We start from the raw sequence: 23,000 nt of genomic DNA on the forward strand, positions 1-23,000 counted from the left end.
ACATGCCTTATTTACTTAATTGCTTGTTTCTTTACCATTCATTTACATTTTCAAACTTTTTATTAAAACATTCTGAGAGACAGACTGTCATTTCAGTAATGTTATCTTTTATCTGTGTTTTCTATGAAGTAAATAAGATTTTTATGATCTTTAGATAGCATGATTTCTATTTTAGAATTTATGTGCAGAAAAAATGAGTGTCTAACTTTTTTCTAGTTTATTTGTAGTACACTTATAAAAATAACTGAAAATAGTGAAATTGAAATTTAGGATTATTGTCATTTTCTTTTTTTGTTTTTAGTATGTGTACAATCAACGGTAGTGTACCTTTTGGTATATAGAAATTAATGTTAATTGGTCATTATTCTTCTGTGACAATGCTCAGATTTTCTGACTTTTGGACATTATTCCTGTGTATCAGAAGTGAGAATTTATCTGGTGATCAGTAAAGTGGTCTATTTTTGTGTTTTCAGATATGATTCATCAACTTCCACTGTTGACAGAAAAACAGTACATTGCAACAATTCACTCTCGTCTTCAGGACTCACAGCTTTGGAAACTGCCTGGGCTCCAAGCCACTGTTAGACTTGCCTGGGCACTGGCATTGAGGGGAATATCCCAGTTACCTGATGTGACAGGTGAATTGATTGTAGGTAATTTTGTTATGAGAAACAGCATGTTAGCACTTAATGACATTTTTGGGAAGGAGTATTATCCTTGACATACATAAGCATAAGCATAGGAAGATATCCAGAGTTGTATTAAATGAAACCTTTAGTGTAGTAGTGAAATACAGACTTTTTTCTCTTTGTCTCTCAAAAATATTATATGAAATACTGTTTCCCATTCTTGGAGCCACTGAAAATGCTCTTTTACCTTCAGGGTATGAGTTTAAAATTTGGAATGACAGTGTCACATTAAATGTTTTTTGTTTTTTTTTTTTTGAGATGGAGTTTTGCTCTTGTTGCCCAGGCTCGAGTGCAGTGGCGCAATCTCAGCTCACCACAACCTCTGCCTCCCGGGTTCAAGCAATTCTCCTGCCTCAGCCTCCCAAGTAGCTGGGATTACAGGCATGCGCCACCACACCTGGCTAATTGTGTATTTTTAGTAGAAACGAGTTTCTCCATGTTGATCAGGCTGGTCTTGAACTCCTGACATCAGGTGATCCACCTGCCTTGGCCTCCCAAAGTGCTGGGAGTACCACGCATGAGCCACCCCATCTGGCCTTAAATGTTTTTTAAAATTAAAATATACTATTCCTTTTATTTTTATACATTTTCCTTCTTGATTTGTTCACAGACTAATTTTTCACATTGTGTCAAATTAAAAACAATTATTTTTCCATACAGTGTATTAAAAAGGAGATATTTGGATCAGTCAAGAACAGATGTGGAATCCCAACTTTTCTTTTTTGTGGCCCAGGCTGGAGTGCAGTGGCTCGATCCCAGCTCACTGCAACCTCCGCCTAGTGGGTTCAAGTGATTCTCCTGCCTCAGCTTCCTAAGTAACTGGACTACAGGCACATGCCACCACACCCGGCTAATCTTTTGTATTTTTAGTAGAAACAGGGTTTCACCATGTTGGCTGGGCTGGTCTCGAACTCCTGAGCTCAGGTGATCCACTTGCTTTGGCCTCCCAGAGTGTTGGGTTTACAGGCGTGAGCCACCGTGCCTGACCAGAATACTGACTTTTAACAGCCTGTTAACTCACTGTAGCATATATTATTCTGCTATTTACATTTACATTGTTTAATTGTCATATTAGTAGGGGTTTATTCTAACAGAATGAGAACCATACGTGGAACACGAAGCCCAAAGAATTGTCGTTGTCTGTATCTTTTTATGGTAAATCTGGAAAGGCTTTATTCAAGTTTACAATTTATGTCAGTTTTCTAATCCTTAAGTATCAACAGATTCTAGTATCTTATCAATTGTGTAATTCCAGAACATTTTGTTTTCACTAGTGTCATGCTGCTCCCAAGGTGTTTGCAGAAAGCTTTTTTTGTGTTAGGAGTCTTTCTTTGGCCACTTAATTTCTGTCTGTCTATCAATCTATATATCTAAATGCTGATAGCGAATTAGACTTTTACATTCCTGTACAAATTCTGTTTCTCACCTGTACGTACCTTCTTCACTTATAAGTCTTATTTCACTACTTTTCTGACATAAAGTTACCCTTTAACCTTTGAAGTGGCTATGTGATAGTTAATATCTTCTTTTTTTATTTTGGAGATGGAGTCTCGTTCTGTTGCCCAGGCTGGAGTGCAGTGGCATGATCTCAGGTCACTGCAACCTCTGCCTCCTGGGTTCAAGCAATTCTGCCTCAGCCTCCTGAGTAGCTGGGACTAGAGTTGCACGCCGCCACAGCCAGCTAAGTTTTTGTATTTTAGTAGAGACGGGGTTTCACTGTGTTGCCCAGGCTGGTCTCGAACTCCTGAGCTCAGGCAATCTGCCCACCTTGGCCTCCCAAAGTGTTGGGATTACAGGCACAAGCCACCATGCCTGGGTGTGATAGTTAATATATTAACTATATAATATAGTTATACATAGATAGTTATTATAATATTATGTAATATAGTCACAGTCTTATGCTATAATTGCCCATACCACTGCACTAGTTTTGAAAGGTTTAATAGAATATGCTATAGTTTGCTGTAGAATAATAGTAAAAATAGGTTAGGAATCACAGCCCTAGTTTCAAGTCCCAGATCTTTGGCTACTTAAATCTCTTTGATTTTATATGCTCATATCCTTTTATAAGCTTTAATAGTTAGGGGTATTATAATTAGAATTTTTAAACTATAAAAATTTTCCTGTTAATTTGCATTTTAAAAATTGTTAGAAAAAATGACTAGCTTGCGTTATTTTGCAGAAATGGTCACTTCTTGAAATAATCCAGACGAGTTTTAACTAAGATCTCCAATTTGAAAAATTGGTTTCTATTCTCTTCATAGACTTCTGAAACTTTTATCAAATGTGTTTATTATATTATTCTATAAAAGGCATGAAGCCAGGTGCAGTGCCTCATGCCTATAATCCCAGCATTTTGGGAGGTCGAGGTGAGAGGATTGCTTGAGCCCAGGAGTCCATGACAAACCTGGGCAATGTAGTGATTAACCTCATCTCTCCAAAAAATTAAAAATTAGCCCAGTGTGGTGACATGCGCTTGGCTGTAGTCCCAGCTACTCAGGAGGCTGAGGCAGGAGGATCACTTGAGCCCAGGAGACAGAGGCTGTAGTGAGCTTAAATTGCTCCACTGCACTCCAGCCCGGGTGACAGAGTGAGATCACATCTCAAAAAAAATTAAAAAAACAAGCATCGGCCAGGTGTGGTGACTCACGCCTGTAATCCCAGCACTTTGGGAGGCTGAGGCAGGTGGATCACTTGAGGTCAGGAGTTCAAGACCAGCCTGGCGAACGTGGTAAAAGCCCGTCTCCACTAAAAACACAAAAAATTAGCCGAGCATGGTGGTGCGTGCCTGTAATCCCAGCTACTTGGGAGACTGAGGCAGGAGAATTGCTTGAACCTAGTGGGTGGAGGTTGCAGTGAGCTGAGATCATGCCACTGCACTTTAGCCTGGGCGACAGAGTGAAACTCTGTTTCCAAAAAAAAAAATCAACAAAAAAACCAAGCATCTTTGTAATTTCACTAAGCTTTACAGAATTTTAGCATACTGTTTTTAGGCATTGAAACTCAATTTATATTAAGGCATTAATGATGCCTTATTACCTAAATGGTCTTCAAGAAGTAATTTTTGGCTGGGCATAGTGGCTCATGCCTGTAATGTCAGTGCTTTGGGAGGCTGAGGTAGTCAGATCACTTGACGTCAGGAGTTCAAGACCAGCCTGGCCAACAGGGTGAAACCTTGACTCTGCTAAAAATACAAAAATTAGCTGGGTGTGGTGGCACATGCCTGTAATCCTACCTTCTCAGGAGGCTGAGGCTGGAGAATCGCTGAAACTGGGAGGCAGAGGTTGCAGTGAGTCAAGATCGCACCACTGCACTCCAGCCTGGGCAGCAGAGTAAGACCCTGTTTCAAAAAATATAACAGACGTAATCTTTGAGTTGATTCTCTTTTAATTCCAGTGTTTTTGAATTCAAGTAAAGTTTTGAAAGAATTTGTTATTGTTATTAAAAATATTTAATAATTAGTAATTTTAGTAATTGTTATTACTAGTCATACTAAAGAATAAAGAAAATATTTTATTCTCAAGGATTTTGTATAATATGGGTAGATATGCAGGTTTTTGTTTGTTTGTTTGAGATAGGGGCTTCCCTGTTGCCCAGGCTGGAGTGCAGTGGTGTGACCATGGCTCAGTGTCCTCAACCTTCAGGACTTATGTGATCCTTCCACTTCAGCCTCCCAAGTAGGTGGGACCACAGCTAATTCTTTCATTTTTTTGTAGAGATGAGGTCTCACTATGTTGCCCAGGCTGGTCTTGAACTCCTGGGCTCAAGCAATCCTCCTGTCTTGGCTAAGTGTTGGGATTATAGGCATGAGCCACCACACCTGGCTGATATGCAGACTTTATTTCAAAATACAAACAGGCCAGGCATGGCGACTCATGCCTGTAATCCCAACACTTTGGGAGGCCGAGGCGGGTGGATCGTGAGGTCAAGAGATCGAGACCATCCTGGCCAACATGGTGAGACCCCATCTCTACTAAAAATACAAAAAATTAGCCAGGCGTGGTGGTGCGTGCCTATAGTCCCACCTACTCGGGAGGCTGAGGCAGGAGAATCTCTTGAACCTGGGAGGCGGAGGTTGCAGTGAATTGAGATCATGACACTGCACTCCAGCCTCAGCGACAGAGCGAGACTCCATCTCAAAATAAATAATAAATAAAATAAATAATAAAAATAAAATACTACAAATCATATGTTTTCCTCTGTTTGAGACTATCTTGGCTTTTATCTGTTCCTGGCCCTTTTCAAGGCAATGAAAATGTACTTTCGGTAACAGACTATGTATTTGGTCTGTATGACAGTCAAACAGAATAGGCTGTGTAGTAGTCTTTTTCAAAGCCAGATTGCCACACAATTACCTAGCAATTTTATATTCAAAATTTAAAAGCAGTAATCAGCAATATGTTTCTTGATGGAAAGATACACCATAACCTATGACATACTCTTAATAGAAAGTTGAATGTAAGTCAGATTAAGTCATTCTAGATCAAGCCACTGCACCCAGCTGAGGAATTAGTTTTAAAGATATGATAATGGCCAGGCGCAGTGGCTCACACCTGTAATCCCAGCACTTTGGGAGGCTGAGGTGGGAGGATTACTTGAGGTCAGTAGTTCAAGACCAGCCTGGCCAACATGGTGAAACCCTGTCTCTACTAAAAATACAAAAATTAGCCAGGCGTGTTGGCGCACACCTGTAATCCCGGCTGCTTGGGTGGCTGAGGCCTGAGAATTGCTTGAACTGGGAGGGAGAGGTTGCAGTGAGCTGAGATTGTACCACTGCACTCCAGCCTGGGTGACAGAGCGAGACCCTGTCTCATAAAATAAAGATACGATAATGGTGTTGTGTGTGAATATGTAGTGAATTTTTACTTTTGCTTTGTTTTTTTTTTTTTTTTTTTTTTTGAGACAGAGTTTTGCTCTTGTTGCCCAGGCTGGAGCGCAATGGCGTGATCTTGGCTTACCGTAACCTCCGCCTCCTGGGTTCAAGCAATTCTCCTGCCTCAGCCTCCCCAGTAGCTGGGATTACAGGCATGCGCTACCACACCCGGCTAAGTTTTTGTATTTTTAGTAGAGATGAGGTTTCTCCATAGTCCTGACCTCAGGTGATCCGCCCATCTCAGCCTCCCAAAGTGCTAGGATTACAGGCGTGAGCCACCCCGCCCGGCCTTGTTTCTTAAGTATATTTTTGAGTTGTACACTGCAAATACTTACTGGTAAAATGTTAAATTGGAATTTGCTTTAATGAGATATGTATGAGTGCAGAGGGGGAAGATATATATGAGGTAAGATTGTCCATAAATTGGTAGTATTGAAACAGGTGATGGGTATGTAGAGGTTTATTATACTTATCTTTAGATATATATTGGATATTTTCCAAATAAAATATAAAAAAATTACAGTTAGACAAGTTTACATTCAAGTTAAAATTTAGTTTTTAAATTTTAGCTACTTGGTTACCAAATTAGCACAGTTACTTACCTATTCATGTTCAGATTTTGGTCTTGGATTGAACACTTTTCAGATGACCCATGAGATTTCATTGGGATTAAAGTCTTAACATCATTTTAATATGTGAATGTTTGGATGATAGCTCCCTGACTACATCAGTGTTGCATCACACATCTCTAAAATAATTTTCATTAGTTATGTTATTATTTCAAAGAGTATGTATTTTTCTGATACACATTCAGAGTATATTGTTATTTGGGGTGTATGAGTTCTTTAGGGTTTATGAGTCAATTACAGTTATATATAGTCTCATTTTGTGCATAGCACATGCTAGAAGGCTGGGAAGATGTCTGAACCATCAGCGGAGTATTATGAGATATAATTACAATCTGGGTTAATGACTTTTCCTCCATGTACTGTGTTTTAAAATCTATTTCTAGCTCTGGCAGAATTCACAGAGGCAGATGAAGCAATGGCAGAACTCGCAATTGCTGACAACGTTTTCCTGTTCCTCACGGAATCTGTGGTGGTATCGGAATACTTTTATCAGGAAGAATTTTATATTCGCAGAGTCCATAATCTCATCACAGATTTCCTTGCACTTATGCCAATGAAGGTAAGTGTAATAATGTAGGATGAGTAAATAGTAGAAGAATTTTATAAAATAATTTAAAACTGATTAACTAGATTTATGATTTGGAAACTAATAAAAATTTTTAATACAGACTAAAATTTGCCAGTAGCTGTATTACATCTTGTGAATCAGTTTGTGACTCATGAAATAAGTCATGAGTCTCTACAAGGTATGAGAACATACCTTGTAGAATTTCAGTTGTATTAAATTTGTTGAGGTTTGTTTTATGGCTCAGAATATAGCCTGTCTTGGTAAATGTTCTATGGACACCTGAAGAGAGGACATATTTTGCTGTTGTTCTATGGAAATAAGTCCTCTTAACTGGGGTAAGTCAGTAGAAAGAAATATTTGACACTGTGAATGGTTTATAAGTGAGAAAGTAATTAAATGAAAATGCTTCTGTGAGTAGAAAATTACTAACCTCATGCTGCCCTAAGGATTAGTGCTAAGGTTGCTTTATTTAATATTTTTATACATGATTTGGAAGAGGCACAGTGGAAAAATTGCATTTTATAGATAATTGTAGTCTTGCTCTATTGCGCCCAGGCTGGAGTGCAGTGGTGTGATCTTGGCTCACTGCAATCTCCGCCTCCTGGGTAAATGATGCTCCTGCCACAGTCTCCCAAGTAGCTGGGATTACAGGTGCCTGCCACCATGCCTGGCTAATTTTTTATATTTTTATTAGAGATGGGGTTTCACCATATTGGCCAGCTGGTCTTGAACTCTCAACCTCAGGTGATCTGCCCACCTCGGCCTCCCAAAATGCTGGGATTACAGGTGTGAGCCACCACACCTGGCCCCATTGTTTAGATTCTGAATTGCAGTGTATGAAAGGGCTTCAGCATGGATACAGGTAAAATAATGAATTTAAGAAACCGTAACACAAAGGCTACTTTTGAATAGATGGCTTGAGCTGTAACTGTCATCTGAAAAGCGATTCTTAGAGCCATTTCAAACAGTTCCTTACAGTATATGCTCTGTGTGCTATTTTGTGCCAAAGAAGCCATCAGATGTTGGCGGGAAGTAAATGAGAGAGAAAAACATCTTTTTTGTGTGTTTATATTATAAAACCACCTATTTCAAATGTACATTTTTTAAAAGCACCCTGAAAGGTCTACACTCATAATAGATTGTGCAGTTTTGATACCCTATCTCCTGAAAAGTATAAATTGATTATCATAAATTTGCCCTTAGGATTCTTGTATTCTTTTTATTTTTATAGGATCTATAGTGATTTTTCTCTTTAATTCCTAAAATTGGTAATTTGTGTCTTCTCCCCCAGTTCTTAATTAATGCTGCTCGAAGTTTATTGATCTTATTTATCTTTCCAGTGAATTAGCTTTTGGCTTCATTGATTTTCTTATATTTTGCTTCACCATTATTGATTTTTGCTCTTATGTTTATTATTTTCTTCCCTCTGCATTGGGTTTAATTTGCTCCTTTAATTTTGTTTTTTAAGATGGAAGCTTACTGATTTTAAGTCTTTCTTTTGTGTAATAGAAGCATTTAATAATGCTATACATTTACCTCCAATCACTGCTTTAGCTATGCCACACAAATTTTGATATGTTGCATTTTCTTTTTTGTTTAGTTTAATATATTTTCTAATTTTCCTTGAGACTCCTTTGATTGATGGGTTATTTAGAAGTGTGTTGTTTAATTTCCAGATAGTTTGGAGACTTTTAGATTTCTGTCACAGGTTTCTAGTTTAATTCCGTTGTGCTCAGAGAACATACCTTGTAGAATTTCAGTTGTATTAAATTTGTTGGGGTTTGTTTTATGGCACAGAATATGGCCTATCTTGGTAAATATTCTATGTACACCTGAAAGGAACACAGATTTTGCTGCTGTTCTGTGGAATGTTCTATAAGTGTCAATCAAGTCGATTGATGCTGTTTTTCAAGTTTTCCATATCCTTACTGATTTTCTGTGTACTTGTTCTATTGAATATTGAGAGAGGAGTGTTGGTATTTCCAACTATAATTGTGGATTGGTCTAGCTATATATATATTTTTTTAACAGAATTTGTTTCTTATTTTTGTTGGCATTTAGTTCACACAAATGTTGTGAAGCAGTGATTCTCAACTGAAGTATAATGTTCTTCAGAGTGTGTTTGGGAAATGAGTGGGGCCAGTTCTGCTTGTTATGATGACTCTGGTGTTGTTATTGATAGTTGGTAGGTAGTTCCAAGGATGCTAAATGTCCTGGAATATTCAGGATAATCCAACCCAGTAAAGAAACATTGTGCCCAAATGTCAGTAATGTCCCCATTGAGAAACACTACAGTTAAGTTCAACTTTTCTATAGTGGAAAATGCATTCAAGTTTTAAGATATTATACATTATGGATAGTAATATTGCAAATAAGATTCCTGGCATGTTTAAAATATATTTCTTGTATGTAATCACTTTAAGACAGTTGCCTGATTTCATTATTATTAGCATGTACAATATATGTACATATTAAAACTATAATAAATTTAATAGGTGAAACAGCTGAGGAATCGGGCAGATGAAGATGCTCGAATGATTCACATGAGTATGCAGATGGGTAATGAACCCCCCATTTCACTTAGAAGGGACCTGGAACACTTAATGCTATTGGTAAGCCATTATATTAGAAAGCTTTTCCTCTTTCCCTCCTTTCATTATTTTTTCCCCTAACTTTGGAAAATTTCAGGTGTAATACTTTAAATGTCCTTTTTTTATTGAAAGTAATTTTTGAGTCATAGACATTTCCCTACAGTCTTTGCTTACTCTTTGCAGATTGGCGAGCTATATAAAAAGAACCCTTTTCATCTGGAGCTTGCTCTAGAATATTGGTGTCCCACAGAGCCTCTTCAGACTCCGACTATCATGGGTTCTTATCTAGGGGTGGCTCATCAGCGGCCCCCTCAACGCCAGGTGAGTCTTTAGGTTTTCCTCTTTTATACTCTGGTACTGTGATAGTGTTGAAAACATGAAAGATGTTATTTCCTGATTTTATTGCTGTTAACACAAATGATCACTAGTGTAACCTTTAGAGATTTACACTTTTTAAATTTTATTTATTTATTTATTTATATTGAGACAAAGTCTCACTCTGTCACCTAGGCTGGAGTGCAGTGACGCGATATCAGCTCACTGTAGCTTTGACCTCCCAGGTGGAAGTGATCCTCCCACCTCAGCCCCCAGAGTAGTTGGGACTACAGGCATACACCACCACACCCAGATATTTTTTGTATTTTTTGTAGAGATGGGGTTTCGCCATGATACCCAGGCTGGTCTGTAACTCCTGAGCTCAAGTGTCCATCTGCCTCGGCCTCCCAGAGTGCTGGATTTACAGGCATGAGCTACTGTGCCCAGCCTACTTTTCTCTTTTATAAAAGAAAATTTGAAACTCTTAAAATTTAAGTTGTTGATTTTGAAGTTAATGTAGTCAGCCCTTTATTGGATACTAGATATGTGTTGAATTATTAGAGGCAGAAAGGCATCTAGTCTCTTTATTATTTACTTATTTTTAAAAGACAGGGTCTTGCTATGATGACCAGGCTGGCCTATAACTCCTGGCTTCAGTCAGTCCTCCCAAAGCAGTGGGATTATAGGCATGAGCCATTGTGCCCCACTTGAATTTTATTAGTATTTTAGTTCTCCATAGGCATGACAGTCTTTTCAAGTTTGGGAGGATAGGAGAGGTACAAGTATTAAAGGAGAAGTCTTGGATGTTTTAATTGATGGCAAAATGCCTATGAGTCTGTAGATAATACAGGCAAAAGTTCTTTCTGTATTAACTAAAGTATGATGTGCAGAGGCAAATACAATGAATTGCTATGCAGTAGCTCACACCTGTAATCCCAGTGCTTTGGGAAGCTGAGGCGGGAAGATCGCTTGAAGCCAAAATTTGAGACCAGCCTGGGCAATATAATGAGACCCCATCTCTACAAAAAATACTAGCTCGGTGTGCTATCATGAGCCTGTAGTCCTAGCTGCTCAGGCTGAGGCAAGAAGACCTGTTGAGCCCCAGGGTTTGAGATTATAGTGAGATACGGTTACGTCACTGCACTCCAGCCTAGGCAACAGAGTGAGACCCTGTCTCTTTAAAAAAAAAAAAAAAAAAAAAGAGTTGGAGGGAGATTGCCATGTAAGTGTTCATTTTGGGGGATTTCTGTTCTAGAAGCTTTTATGCCATATTTTTTATTTTTTTATTTTTTCTGGACTCCAGATGAGATGCCTTTTTTTTTTTTTGAGATGGAGTTTCACTCTTGTTGCCCAGGCTGGAGTGCAGTGGCACAATCTCGGCCCACCACAACCTCCTCCGCCTCCCAGATTAAAGCGATTCTCCTGTCTCAGCCTCCCGCGTAACTGGGATTATAGGAATGCACCACCACGCCAGGCTAATTTTGTATTTTTAGTAGAGACGGGGTTTCTCCGTGTTGGTCAGGCTGGTCTCGAACTCCCAACCTCAGGTGATCCACCCGCGTCAGCCTCCCAAAATGCTGGGATTACAGGTATGAGGCACTGCGCCCGGCCCAGATGCCACTTTTTAAACTGTATTGTTTCAGTGTTTTTCCCATTTAAAAAATACGTTTTGAGCTGGGCACGCTGCTTCACACCTGTAATCCTTGTACTTTGGGAGGCCAAGGTAGGCAGATTACTTGTGCTCAGGAGTTTTAGACTAGTCTGAGCAACATGGCGAAACCCTGTCTCTACAAAAAATATTTTTAAAATTAGCCAGACGTGGTGGTGCATGCCTATGGCCCCATTTGCACAGGAGGATGAGGTGGGAGGATCATTTGGTCTGCAGTGAGCTGTGGTTGTGCTACCACATTCCAGCCTGGGTGACAGAGTAAGACCCTGTCTCAAAAGAGAAAGAATGTTTTGGAGAAAGATTTATTTAAAAATTTTTTAAGTTTTTAAGAAAGCTCACTGTTAGGAAAAATTTGAAACATGTGGAAGAGGGAATTATTATAAGGAATGCCCCACATTTTAATTTCACATCTTAAGTTAACATCTTGTGATGTTTGCTTCATCTACTATATTATTATTATTATTATTATTTTTTATTTATTTATTTTGAGACAGAGTCCCACTTTGTCACTCAAGCTGGAGTGCAATGGCCCGATCTCAGCTCACTGCAACCTCCACCTCCTGGGTTTAAGTGATTCTCCCGCCTTAGCCTCCCAAGGAGCTGGGATTACAGGCACCCGCCATCATGCCTGGCTAATTTTTGTATTATTTTAGTTGAAACGGGTTTTCACCATGTTGGTCAGGCTGGTCTCGAACTCCTGACCTCAGGTGATCCGCCCACCTTGGCCTCCCAAAGTGGCGTGAGCCACCGTGCCCAGCCTACTGTATTATTTTTACTTTTGTTTTATTTTAAAGTAAATTATAGGCAAATACATGAATTCCACCCCTTAATATTTAAGTAAGTATATCTGTCTTAAAAATGATATTTTGCTGCATCATCATAAAACCTTTTTTTTTGGAGATGGACTCTCTCTCTGTTGCCAGGCTGGAGTGCAGTGGTGCAATCTTGGCTCACTGCAACCTCTGCCTCCCGGGTTCAATTGATTCTCCTGCCTCAGCCTCCTGAGTAATTGGGACTACAGGTGTGTGCCACCACACCCAGCTACTTTTTGTATTTTTAGTAGAGACGGGGTTTCATCATGTTGGCCAGGATAGTCTTGATCTCTTGACGTTGTGATCTGCCTGCCTTGGCCTCGCAAAGTGCTGGGATTACAGGTGTGAGCCACTGTGCCCAGCCAAACCGTTGTTAAACCTAGCTGATTTAACAGTAATTTCCAGACATCTGTAGTGTTTTCAGTTCTCAGTTCCAACTAGTGAGTTTGAGTAATATTGTTAGTTGTTGATAATAGGTTTAAGGCATAAGGAAGAAAAAAGGGAATATTAAGAAATGGACTTAAAGAACAGGAGTATGGGAATGTGGCATTGGTTTGACCACATAACAGAATATGCTTGTTACCATCAAAAATGATTTAAAGTTCCTAGGTCTTCATACAAATTTGGCTGGTATATAGGAACTCTGGATTTTAAGTGTACCTTTGAATTGCTGGTTGATTTTGGATGAGTAAATGTCACATGTCTTATATTTTTAAAATCTGAGTGGTCTTATATTTTGTGACATTGAGATATTTTTTAAAAAATGTACTTTTATTTCATAAAGGTATTATTTTATAATTGCATTAAATTGCTAATGACAAGCTTAAACAATTTTTCATAAATAGAATATCAGTTAAATTTGTCTGTTGCGAGGGTTAAGTCAGAGCACTACTTTTAGTTTATACGTAGTCTTTATTAGCTAGTCCATGTTGCCTTAAAATTAAGATACACATTATATAAACCATTTGTTTCTCTCTTTTTCAGGTTGTCTTGTCAAAGTTTGTTAGGCAAATGGGTGACCTGTTGCCTCCAACTATTTATATTCCTTATTTGAAGATGCTCCAGGGATTGGCCAATGGACCTCAGTGTGCCCACTACTGTTTCAGCCTGCTCAAAGTCAATGGTAGTAGTCATGGTAAGGAATATGTGGATGTTGTTAAAGTTTGTTGTTATACTCTTAAGTTCAGTATCCCACTACCTATTAAGAACATTGGTGTTTGAACTAGGTTCTACCAGAGGTATAAATTATTTTCATAACAATAGGGTGAAAGAAGCATGCATACATACAGCTTTATGGATAGTGATGCTGTGATTATGGTCTCACAGATTGGGGAGTTTTGCCATTCTGCTTTGTAAAATACAGTTCATTTTGACAAATCAGAATTAATGTATGAAAATTTTCCAGAACACATCTGGTACACAAAGAAAGCATATGCCCTTGCCTTATAAATTTGATTAATTTATCTTTATATATTTTTTTCTTAATATCAGTACTTAGAATTTTTCTCTTGACCGTCTCCCAGTTTTCTTATTTAATTTTCAGACTGGTTTGGTTAGACCAAAAACACTGTAAAAGGGAAAAGAAATTAAGCATCTGCTTTGTTAGGTAGATATTTTTATTTTTACATGTGAAGAAACTGAGGTTTAGAGAAGTTAAGGAATTTACCCAACATCACAGCTATTTGGGGAGCCATGATGGGAGCTGAAATCGGCTTGGCTCCAAAGCCAGTGTTCTGACTACTCTGTCAAGCCTGCCAGTCTTGTGTGCTATACTTTTGCTTCCGATGCTTGGTATGCAATGGAGTATTGTAATTCCCAAATTAAGACTGTAGTTATCTCTTTGGGAATTCAAGCTCAACATTTGTGAATTATTCTGTGGGAAAAAGCAGCCCTGTACAGTTACATGAGAGCACAGAGAGCTCTCCTGGATGTGAAGTAGGTAACCGACATCCAAAGTAAATTACCTTTACATTTACATGCGCAGTAGCCCCTTTCTTGAGTAAAAGTTAATCCAGAGGAAAAATTAATCCAGAGTTCTAGCTCACAGAGGGATTCTAACCCATTTTCAGCACACTACTTACCCAGGACAAAGATTGTCTTTGTGTTAAGACAAAGGCAAACAAAGTTTATCGTTTTAGACTGGGTGCAGTGGCTCATGCCTGTAATCCCAGCACTTTGGGAGGCCGAGGCAGGCAGATCACTTGAGGTCAGGAGTTCAGGAGCAGCCTGGCCAACATGGTGAAACCTTGTCTTTACCAAAAAGACAAAAATTAACAAGGCGTTGTGGTGCACGTCTATAATCTCAGCTACTTGGGAGGTTGAGACAGGAGAATTGCTTGAACCTGGGGAGTTGAGGTTGCAGTGAGCTGAGATTGCCCCTCTGTACTCCAGCCTGGGTGACAGGGTGAGACTCTATTTCAAAAAAGAAAAAAGTATATTGTTTTAAATTAATTTTCTCTCCATTTCCCAGCAAATGCTTAGATGTTTTTTAAATAAAATTCTGTGCTGTTTTTCTTTATAGTTGAAAATATTCAGGGAGCAGGTGGCAGTCCTGTTTCCTGGGAACATTTCTTTCACTCCTTGATGCTTTACCATGAACACCTTCGGAAGGATCTTCCAAGTGCAGATAGCGTCCAGTACCGTCACCTTCCTTCCCGTGGCATCACCCAGAAGGAGCAAGATGGATTGATTGCTTTTTTGCAGCTCACGTCTACCATCATTACTTGGGTAGGTAACTCATCCCCAGCCTAATTTTATTTTTATTATAGCACAGTAGCATTTTAAGAGCCCCAAACATTTTCTTTTAATTTAAGAGTAATAAACTTAGCCTATATAGATAGACAGATAAATAGCATTCTGCCCTTAAGTTTTTTGTTTTTTGACCTCTAGAGTGTGTAAGTTATGGTAGCCCTGCTCATTGGCATAATCTTAGTATAGAAATAACAGCCTGAGCCTGAAAGAAGATAGTCAGAAGGGCAAATAAGAACCAGTTGTTGGATGCATATGCTTCTAGGTTTCCAGCATAGGTGTAGAGATACATGTGTGCATTTATATGTGTGTATACATAAAGAATATTGTAATTAAAAGTTATTTACTGAATTATTTTTTCTCTCCTTATACCAAACCATTTTACCTGCCACTACCAAATTGGTCTTTGTAAAAAACATTATTTTCGTGACTGTATACAATTTCCCAACTCAGAAATATCTTTTAGTTATGTCTGTTATTCACTAGCATAGTCTGACATTCTTTCTGAAGGATAGGAATAGGAACTTCTAAGTTTTTGGCTTTTCTAATAGTACTTAACATTATTAGGCATTAAAATGTCAGTTACTAACTATTTCTCACTGAATTAAAATGGAGATGGGAGGGGAGGATAGGGAAAGGTTGGTTAACATACAAAGTTACAGATAGAGAAGAAGAAAGTTCTAGTGTTCTATAGCACTACAGGGTGAATATAACTAGCAGTAATTCATTGTGTATGTTCAAAAGCCAGAAGAGAGGATTTTGAATGTTCCCAGCACAAAGAAATGAGAAATGTTAGATGATGGATATCCTAATTACCCTGATTTGATCATTACATATTGTATACATATATCAAAATATGACTCTGTACCCTATAAATATGTATAGTTATTACATATCAACTAAAAATGAAAAAAATATTGTGATACTTGATACTGTATATCTCTATATTTTTTTTGAGAAAAGGACAAGGTATTTTTTTCATTCATACTTCATATTACAGTATAATATATTGTTCCAGAAAGGATTTAAGATGCCTAGGTAAGATTTATCCAACCCTTGCAGACCATTTATCTCTGTTTGTATTATTTCTCATACTTAGAACTGCAAAAGTAATTCTACAAAGTCTATTTCTCCTCCAGTTTTTTACTTTGAATGAGTGAGTGATCTGATTTGATGTGTTGGTAGACTTCAAACATAAATGATAGGCTTATTTTTGTTTTAGTATATATTAAGCCTATGAGGACTCAGTATAAATGATAGCAATTTAGATGATTGCTGGTCGTTTTTGTAACTTAAAAATGGAAAGTCTTGTTCTTTTTGTGTCAATTCTTAGAGTGAAAATGCTCGCTTGGCACTCTGTGAACACCCTCAGTGGACCCCTGTTGTGGTGATTCTGGGACTCCTCCAATGCAGTATTCCCCCTGTCCTAAAAGCTGAGCTGCTGAAGACACTCGCAGCTTTTGGAAAATCTCCTGAAATTGCTGCTTCCCTCTGGCAGTCATTGGAATACACTCAGGTAGGCTCTGAAGTCCCTTATTTATATTATCCCAATGTGGAAAGTTGGGCTTGATAATACCATAGAAGCAACAACATGCGATTGGAACTTATAGTATATCATGAACATCCCAACTAGAGTTACGGTTTAGGGACTAGGCATAGCAATAGAAACTAATAGGCTTGGGTTTTTCTTTTAGATTGGTTGGTAACTTCACTAGGTTACCAGAGATTGGTTCTTCATGTACTGTACCTCTCTGAAGACCTTATTTTTCAATGTCTATTAAGATATTACTAGATGGACAGAATTCGTCCACTCTGTCTTTAAACCAGGCTGATGTAAGCCCTCACAAGTCACCTGCACTCATTAAATGTGGGGAATGTTTGTTTTTCTTATCTGCTCTTTCCTGCTCTATACCAGAAGAGTGAAGTATCTCTATATAGCTACATGGTCACTGGGGTTGTTTTTCCATTAAAGGGCAGGTCTAACTGTTTGTCAAGTTTGCACAGATTTTTTTTTTTTTTTTAAGACAGGGTCTCGCTCTGTTGGCAAGGATGGAGTGAGTGCAGTTGTGTGATCTCAGCTCACTGTAGCCTCCACCTCCCAGGTTCAAGCGATTCTTGTGCCTCAGCCTCCTGAGTAGCTGGGATTACAGGCTTGCACTACCACGCCCAGCTAACTTTTGTATTTTTAGTAGAGATGGGGTTTTGCGATGTTGTCCAGGCTGGTCTTGAACTGGCTTCAAGTGATCTGCCTGCCTCGGCCTCCCAAAGTGCTGAGATTACAGGTGTGAGCCACCACACCCAGCCTGCAGCCTGCAGAGAAATTTTAACAGCATCTAAAATACTTTTTATTGGTGGTTATGAAGGTTTATTGCCAGGACCATAAACTTCTAACTTTGGGCAGAATGGGAATGTGACAGTTGGATTTTTTGACTTCTATACCCTGAGGGAATCTACCTATGCTGATGTGGGGAAATAAATGGATGATATAATGTTTGAAGTCTCAATAACTTCAAAATATTAGCATTGTTTTCTCTAGAGATAAGCTCCATTAAAAATTTTCTATCAGGTATAATTATTTTATATGTTTTAAAGGAGGCTGAAGTTTTGACCTAAGATGTTCTGTCCAGACCTTGATATGGGCCTAAGTAGTCTATGGTATAATAAATAATCCTACTGTCATGATACTTTACTTTCTTGCAAATCAAAAGTATACTAATTAGGTAGAATCCTTTAAAAACAATAGTGTTGCTCTAAGGATACAAATGTCTAACCCAATCACACTTGATTTCAGGTGTAAAGAAACACTAAGCCTTTAAGACACTAGTAAGTATTGGTATAGTCAGGAATCAAAAGGTGAAGTATCAATAGTAAGCCAAAAGTTACTCAGCCTCTCAGCAAACCCCAACTCCGTTAATTATTATGTTAACAAAGTATCAATAACGTCTTCAGGATATGTATGTTAGAAAATAATGTAGAGTATTTTACTGCCGCAAAATGGTTGCTTCTGGCTGGGAGTGGTGGCTCACGCCTGTAATCCCAACACTTTGGGAGGCCAAGGCAGGCGGATCACCTGAGGTCGGGAGCTCAAGACCAGCCTGACCAACATGGAGAAACCCTGTCTCTACTAAAAATAAAAAATTAGCTGGGCATGGTGGCACACGCCGGTAATCCCAGCTATTTGGGAGGCTGAGGTAGGAGAATTGCTTGAGCCCAGGAGATGGAGGTTGCAGTGAGCTGAGATCATGCCACTGTACTCCAGCTTGGCCGACAGAGTGAGACTCTGTCGCAAAAAAAAAAAAGGAAAAAAAGAAGTTTACTTTTTGGGGTTTTTTGTGCCATCATTAGGGCTAGTTGTAAACAGTCCAGTGTCTTGAACACTGGTGAGATTTCATCCCATAAATCCTTTTTAAAGATTCATTTCCTAGAATATCTGAGAGGAAATTTGCTGAAAAAATGTCTTGTGTGCTCTTAGAAACTACCAATTTTCAGAACCCCAGACAGTCAAAAGTTCTATCTCAACCTGACAGAACTGCTATTGAAAGTGTATCCAGGGACTAATTGATTGTCATTTTGGTGGACGTTGTGAGATCTGTGGGTCCAGTGGGTGAGGTATGTGACTATTACATTGCAAAGCCACTAATATTCATTGATGAATGAGGAATGCTCCTGACATCTACTTCTTATTGTTTTAAGATACTGCAGACCGTGAGGATTCCAAGCCAGAGGCAAGCTATTGGTATTGAGGTAAAGTTTTCCTTTTAGTTTAAATGTTAATTCATTCATGCATGTAATGATAAGAAGTCTATGAATCATTCTTACCCTTTTACGTTTCTGTAATTATCAAATTTAATGTATTTTTATTTGAAAGGTTTTCTGATCAGTGTTGAAATAGAGATGAAACTTTTAATAAAAGGAACCAAAATATTTCGTGTTTCAGAGTTGGAAAAGGATGTTACATGGCAGCCATCCAAATGGAAAGTTCGTGATTTTAACTCAATTTAGATTACTTGAGTCAACCTGAAATGAGAATAAATTATTTTCTTTCTTTTTTCTCTAACTCTCCCTCTCTTTTAATGAAACATTAAAGATTTCTGTTTTTAATTCAAGTTTGGGGACAATAAGTGTGAATTTGGAGTTCTTCCTTCTGAGGTTCATATAATACTTTTTTATCTTTTCCTCTAAATGAAAAACAGAAATATCTGTTATGTCTTTTGGTGTGAGTTAGCACTATTAATATGTTAATGTCTGCATAATATTCTTCACTTCATAGCTAGTAGTTTTTATTACCAAGTTTTCTTTCTTTTTCTTTGGAAGGTTGAGCTAAATGAAATAGAATCCCGGTGTGAAGAATACCCGTTGACTCGGGCCTTTTGCCAGCTTATTAGTACCCTGGTGGAGAGCTCATTTCCTTCTAATTTGGGTGCTGGACTGCGGCCCCCTGGCTTTGACCCTTATTTGCAGTTCCTTAGAGACTCTGTGTTTCTACGATTCCGTACGAGAGCTTACCGGAGAGCAGCTGAAAAGGTTATGTTCACAGAAAAACTTTTTTCTCCTTATACATTTACTGCTTTTCTTTTATCAAAAGTATACGGTGCCAAATTCATGTTAGCTTTTGAAAGGTAGTAAAATTCACTGTCTTTATTTTGAAATATCTATGAAATGGTCTGATTATGTGCACTAAAAAATAAGTTTGGTCATTAAAACCCAAGCACTGACATTTGTCATCAGTAATCTAATTGATAGGAGTTCATATTCATATCCTTAGTTTAACAAGTTTTGACTAAAATGGAACAAAAAGTCACATTTGTTGGAAACACACTACTACTGCTTATTGGAATGGTTTAGGTTAGGGATTGAAGTAAGTTTAAACTTACACAGCAGTTTCTGTTGATTAGCGGCACTGGGTTGTGGAGTATTGGCTTAGCAGGAAGGAGTATTGTAATCCATTAGGCATGTCTGCCATGGATGGAGGCTGAGAGAGCACTGGTTCTTATGACACATTTGCTCTGGTTGCAAGACACTAACCACTGAGCTTATATATATCATTTTATATAATTCCAATATTACCATGAGGCAGGTACTATTTAATATTCCCATTTTACAGATGGAGGCTTAGCAAGGTTAAGGAACTTGCCTAAGGTCCAGGACCAGGATTTGAACCTAGGACTCTGATTCCAGATCCAAGCTCGTAGCCACTAAGCTATGTAAGAGACTCTTCCAGGTTCTGATGTAATTCACGTTAGTCTATAATACTGTTTATTAACCTTACAGAATACCCTTGGTTGTATCTTGTAGGAACATTTTTGCTTTGTTTTGGTAATTGGCTGTTTTTGAACCTGTTGGGTTTTTTTGTAGTTGTGTTAATGATGATAAACATAATTTAGTTAATGTGAATTTGGAGAAATTAGGAAAATATAAAAAAAAATAAGAAAAAGGCCAGGTGCAGTGGCTTACGCCTGTAATTCCAGCACTTTCAGAGACAGAGACGGGCAGATCACTTGAGGTCAGGAGTGACCAGCCTGGCCAAACTGGTGAAACGCTGTCTCTACTAAAAATACAAAAATTAGCTGGGTGTGGTGGTGCACAGCTGTAATCCCAGCCACTCGGGTGGCTGAGGCAGGAGAATTGCTTGAACCAGGGAGGCGGAGGTTGCAGTGAGCTGAGATCACGCCACTGCCCTCCAGCTTGGGCAGCAGAGCAAGACTCCATCTGGGAAAAAAAAAAAGTATATATATATATATATATATATATATATATATATGAAGAAATTATATCATCCTTAATTTTGTTGCCAAAGGAAGGATAACTACTTTTAGTCTTTTTCCTATGCCTGTACACTTAATTAACAATTGAGATAATTAGTTATATTACTTTGTATTTCTTTTTTGTCACTTAGCATCATGGGTATTTTTTTCATGTCCTAAGATATTCTTTGAAAATAGTCTTTTTAGTGACTGCATAAAATCTATTACTTGTATCTAGCATAGTTTATTCACTGCCCTGTCATTGGATATAGCTTGTTTTTGATATTTAGTCACAAATAATTGAAGTTCTTTTTTTTTGTTCATTGCATTAGAATTTTTGCTTGCCAAGTTGTGAAAATAAACACTGAGATGGAGTATACACTTTACTTAAGCTCTAGAACTACCTTGTTAACATGTATTTCCTGATGGGAAGAAAACAATAACAGCAACCATGCCTCATTAATAAAGTCATTTCAGATGAATAATGAGTGCTGATAATTACAGCACTCATTTCATCAAAATGTTCTGATACTTTTTTACAGTTGTTTTAAATGTCTTATATGCTTTTTCTTAAAAAGGTCATTGTGATCTGAGTGTTTAGAGCATTAGTCAGCCATATTCTCTCCAGATGCTATCACTTTTCACCCATGCAGAGCCACACTTCAAGTGTTGCTGCTTTTCCCTGGCTGCCATTGATTTCACTTCCACCCCAACATACTCTAAAAAATTTTCCCTCAATTTTGTGAATTTATTTTACCTGAAAGTGTTCTTGAGCTCTAATTTATATGACTATTTTACTACACTAGCTGCCCACACAAACAGTGCTTTGGATTGAGATAAATAACAGGGTGTTAGAGGCAATTGGTATGTTTACCAGTCCTAAATCCATTATTATGTGGTAATATGCCTTTTTTATTTAAATAAAATTTTTTGAAAATTTTGGAAAATGCAAAACAGTGAATAATATAAAAATAATTAAAAAGTCACTTTATAGTCCCATTTTCTAACTCAGCCTTGATACAATTATGTGCAGTGGAAATAATAATCTTAAAATAGTAATTCAAAAAACCACCCTGTCTACAATGACCAAACCCAGTCTTATTAAAATTCTATGTAGTGGATTTTTTAAACAAACTTTTAATTTTACTGGCTATGCAGTTGTATATAATTTTTTTTTTGGCATAAGTATTTTTCTTTACTGGTACATAGCTTTTAAATACATTTTGAATAAGAAGGCAATAATGGGAATATTTGGGGCAAGCCTACCAGTGATTGTGTCTTCTTAACCTTCTTTGACTATAGCCATGGATGGAACCCTGGTCTGAGAATGAGAAGGCCTGGGCTCGACTTTTAGCCTGTTTGCTGCCAGGCTTTATGATCTTGGGGAATTCATTCACTGCTCTGAGCTTCACTTGCTTCACTTATAAGGAATTTAGATGAGATGATTTCTCAGATTCTTTGCAGGCGAGCTTGTTAGAGAAAATGTGAAATGTTTGGCACTTGAAAAGTGTCTAAATTTGATGTTTAATTATAAATTGAATATGACTAGATACTAAATGTTTTCAATGTATTAACGAATTCCAAACATCTCCTATAAAAATGTGTCTTTAAGAATAATGCATTAAAAATATTTTACCTTGAAAATGAGCTTATTCATTATCTTTTAGCAAAATGAATTGGGATTTCTATATTGCTTAGCGTAAGCGAATAAAGTAGACAAGAAACTTCACTCATTTTCTGGAAAAAGAAGTGGGAAGAGTGAAAAGCCTTGCAAGGCCACCACCTTGGTCTGTTTTATTGTTATTGACATATTTGTATCTTTCTATAGTGGGAAGTTGCTGAGGTGGTTTTGGAGGTGTTTTATAAATTGCTCAGAGATTATGAGCCTCAGCTTGAAGATTTTGTAGACCAGTTTGTGGAACTACAAGGTAATTTAATTCTGTCACTTTCAAACAAGGTGTCAACTATTTATAATTTACAAATTATGGCTGTGTTATACATAAATTAAAAATTATACTTTTAAATTAGAATTTAATCTTTTGTTTCATTGTTTTAATCATTTTAATTTTTCTGTTCAAGAGAAAAAAATATTGAATGGAAGATCAAGAACACTGCATTACAATTTCTAATGAGTTAACAGAATACATAAATTAAAAATTATACTTTTAAATTAGAATTTAATCTTCTGTTTCATTGTTTTAATCATTTTAATTTTTCTGTTCAAGAGAAAAAAATTATTGAATGGAAGATCAAGAACACTGCATTACAATTTCTTTAATGAGTTAACACAAAGCTAACTGCTTTGTGCAGATTTGCCCTTAGGAGAATTACTGCTGTGTCTCTAAATTGAAACTTGCCTTTA

General features: G+C 37.7%; 1 protein-coding gene across 2 annotated transcripts in view; it reads left to right on the top strand.

Moving 5' to 3' along the window:
- Positions 1–23,000, top strand: part of NUP205 (nucleoporin 205) — a 93,211-nt gene that overhangs the window by 20,785 nt on the left and 49,426 nt on the right. For both annotated transcript variants that reach the window (XR_004032994.1, XM_003261376.4), the window contains exons 7-16: positions 474–638; positions 6,575–6,750; positions 9,255–9,371; positions 9,534–9,671; positions 13,131–13,281; positions 14,668–14,873; positions 16,228–16,410; positions 18,588–18,638; positions 19,209–19,418; positions 22,467–22,566. Coding sequence is in view for 1 of the 2 variants with exons in the window: in XM_003261376.4 (XP_003261424.1) it covers positions 474–638; positions 6,575–6,750; positions 9,255–9,371; positions 9,534–9,671; positions 13,131–13,281; positions 14,668–14,873; positions 16,228–16,410; positions 18,588–18,638; positions 19,209–19,418; positions 22,467–22,566 (1,497 nt within the window). In the remaining variant the exon portion in view is untranslated. The remainder of the gene's footprint in view (positions 1–473; positions 639–6,574; positions 6,751–9,254; positions 9,372–9,533; positions 9,672–13,130; positions 13,282–14,667; positions 14,874–16,227; positions 16,411–18,587; positions 18,639–19,208; positions 19,419–22,466; positions 22,567–23,000) is intronic.

Source organism: Nomascus leucogenys, chromosome 13 (assembly GCF_006542625.1).
Source record: "Nomascus leucogenys isolate Asia chromosome 13, Asia_NLE_v1, whole genome shotgun sequence".
In the NCBI taxonomy this organism is placed as follows: Eukaryota; Metazoa; Chordata; class Mammalia; order Primates; family Hylobatidae; genus Nomascus; species Nomascus leucogenys.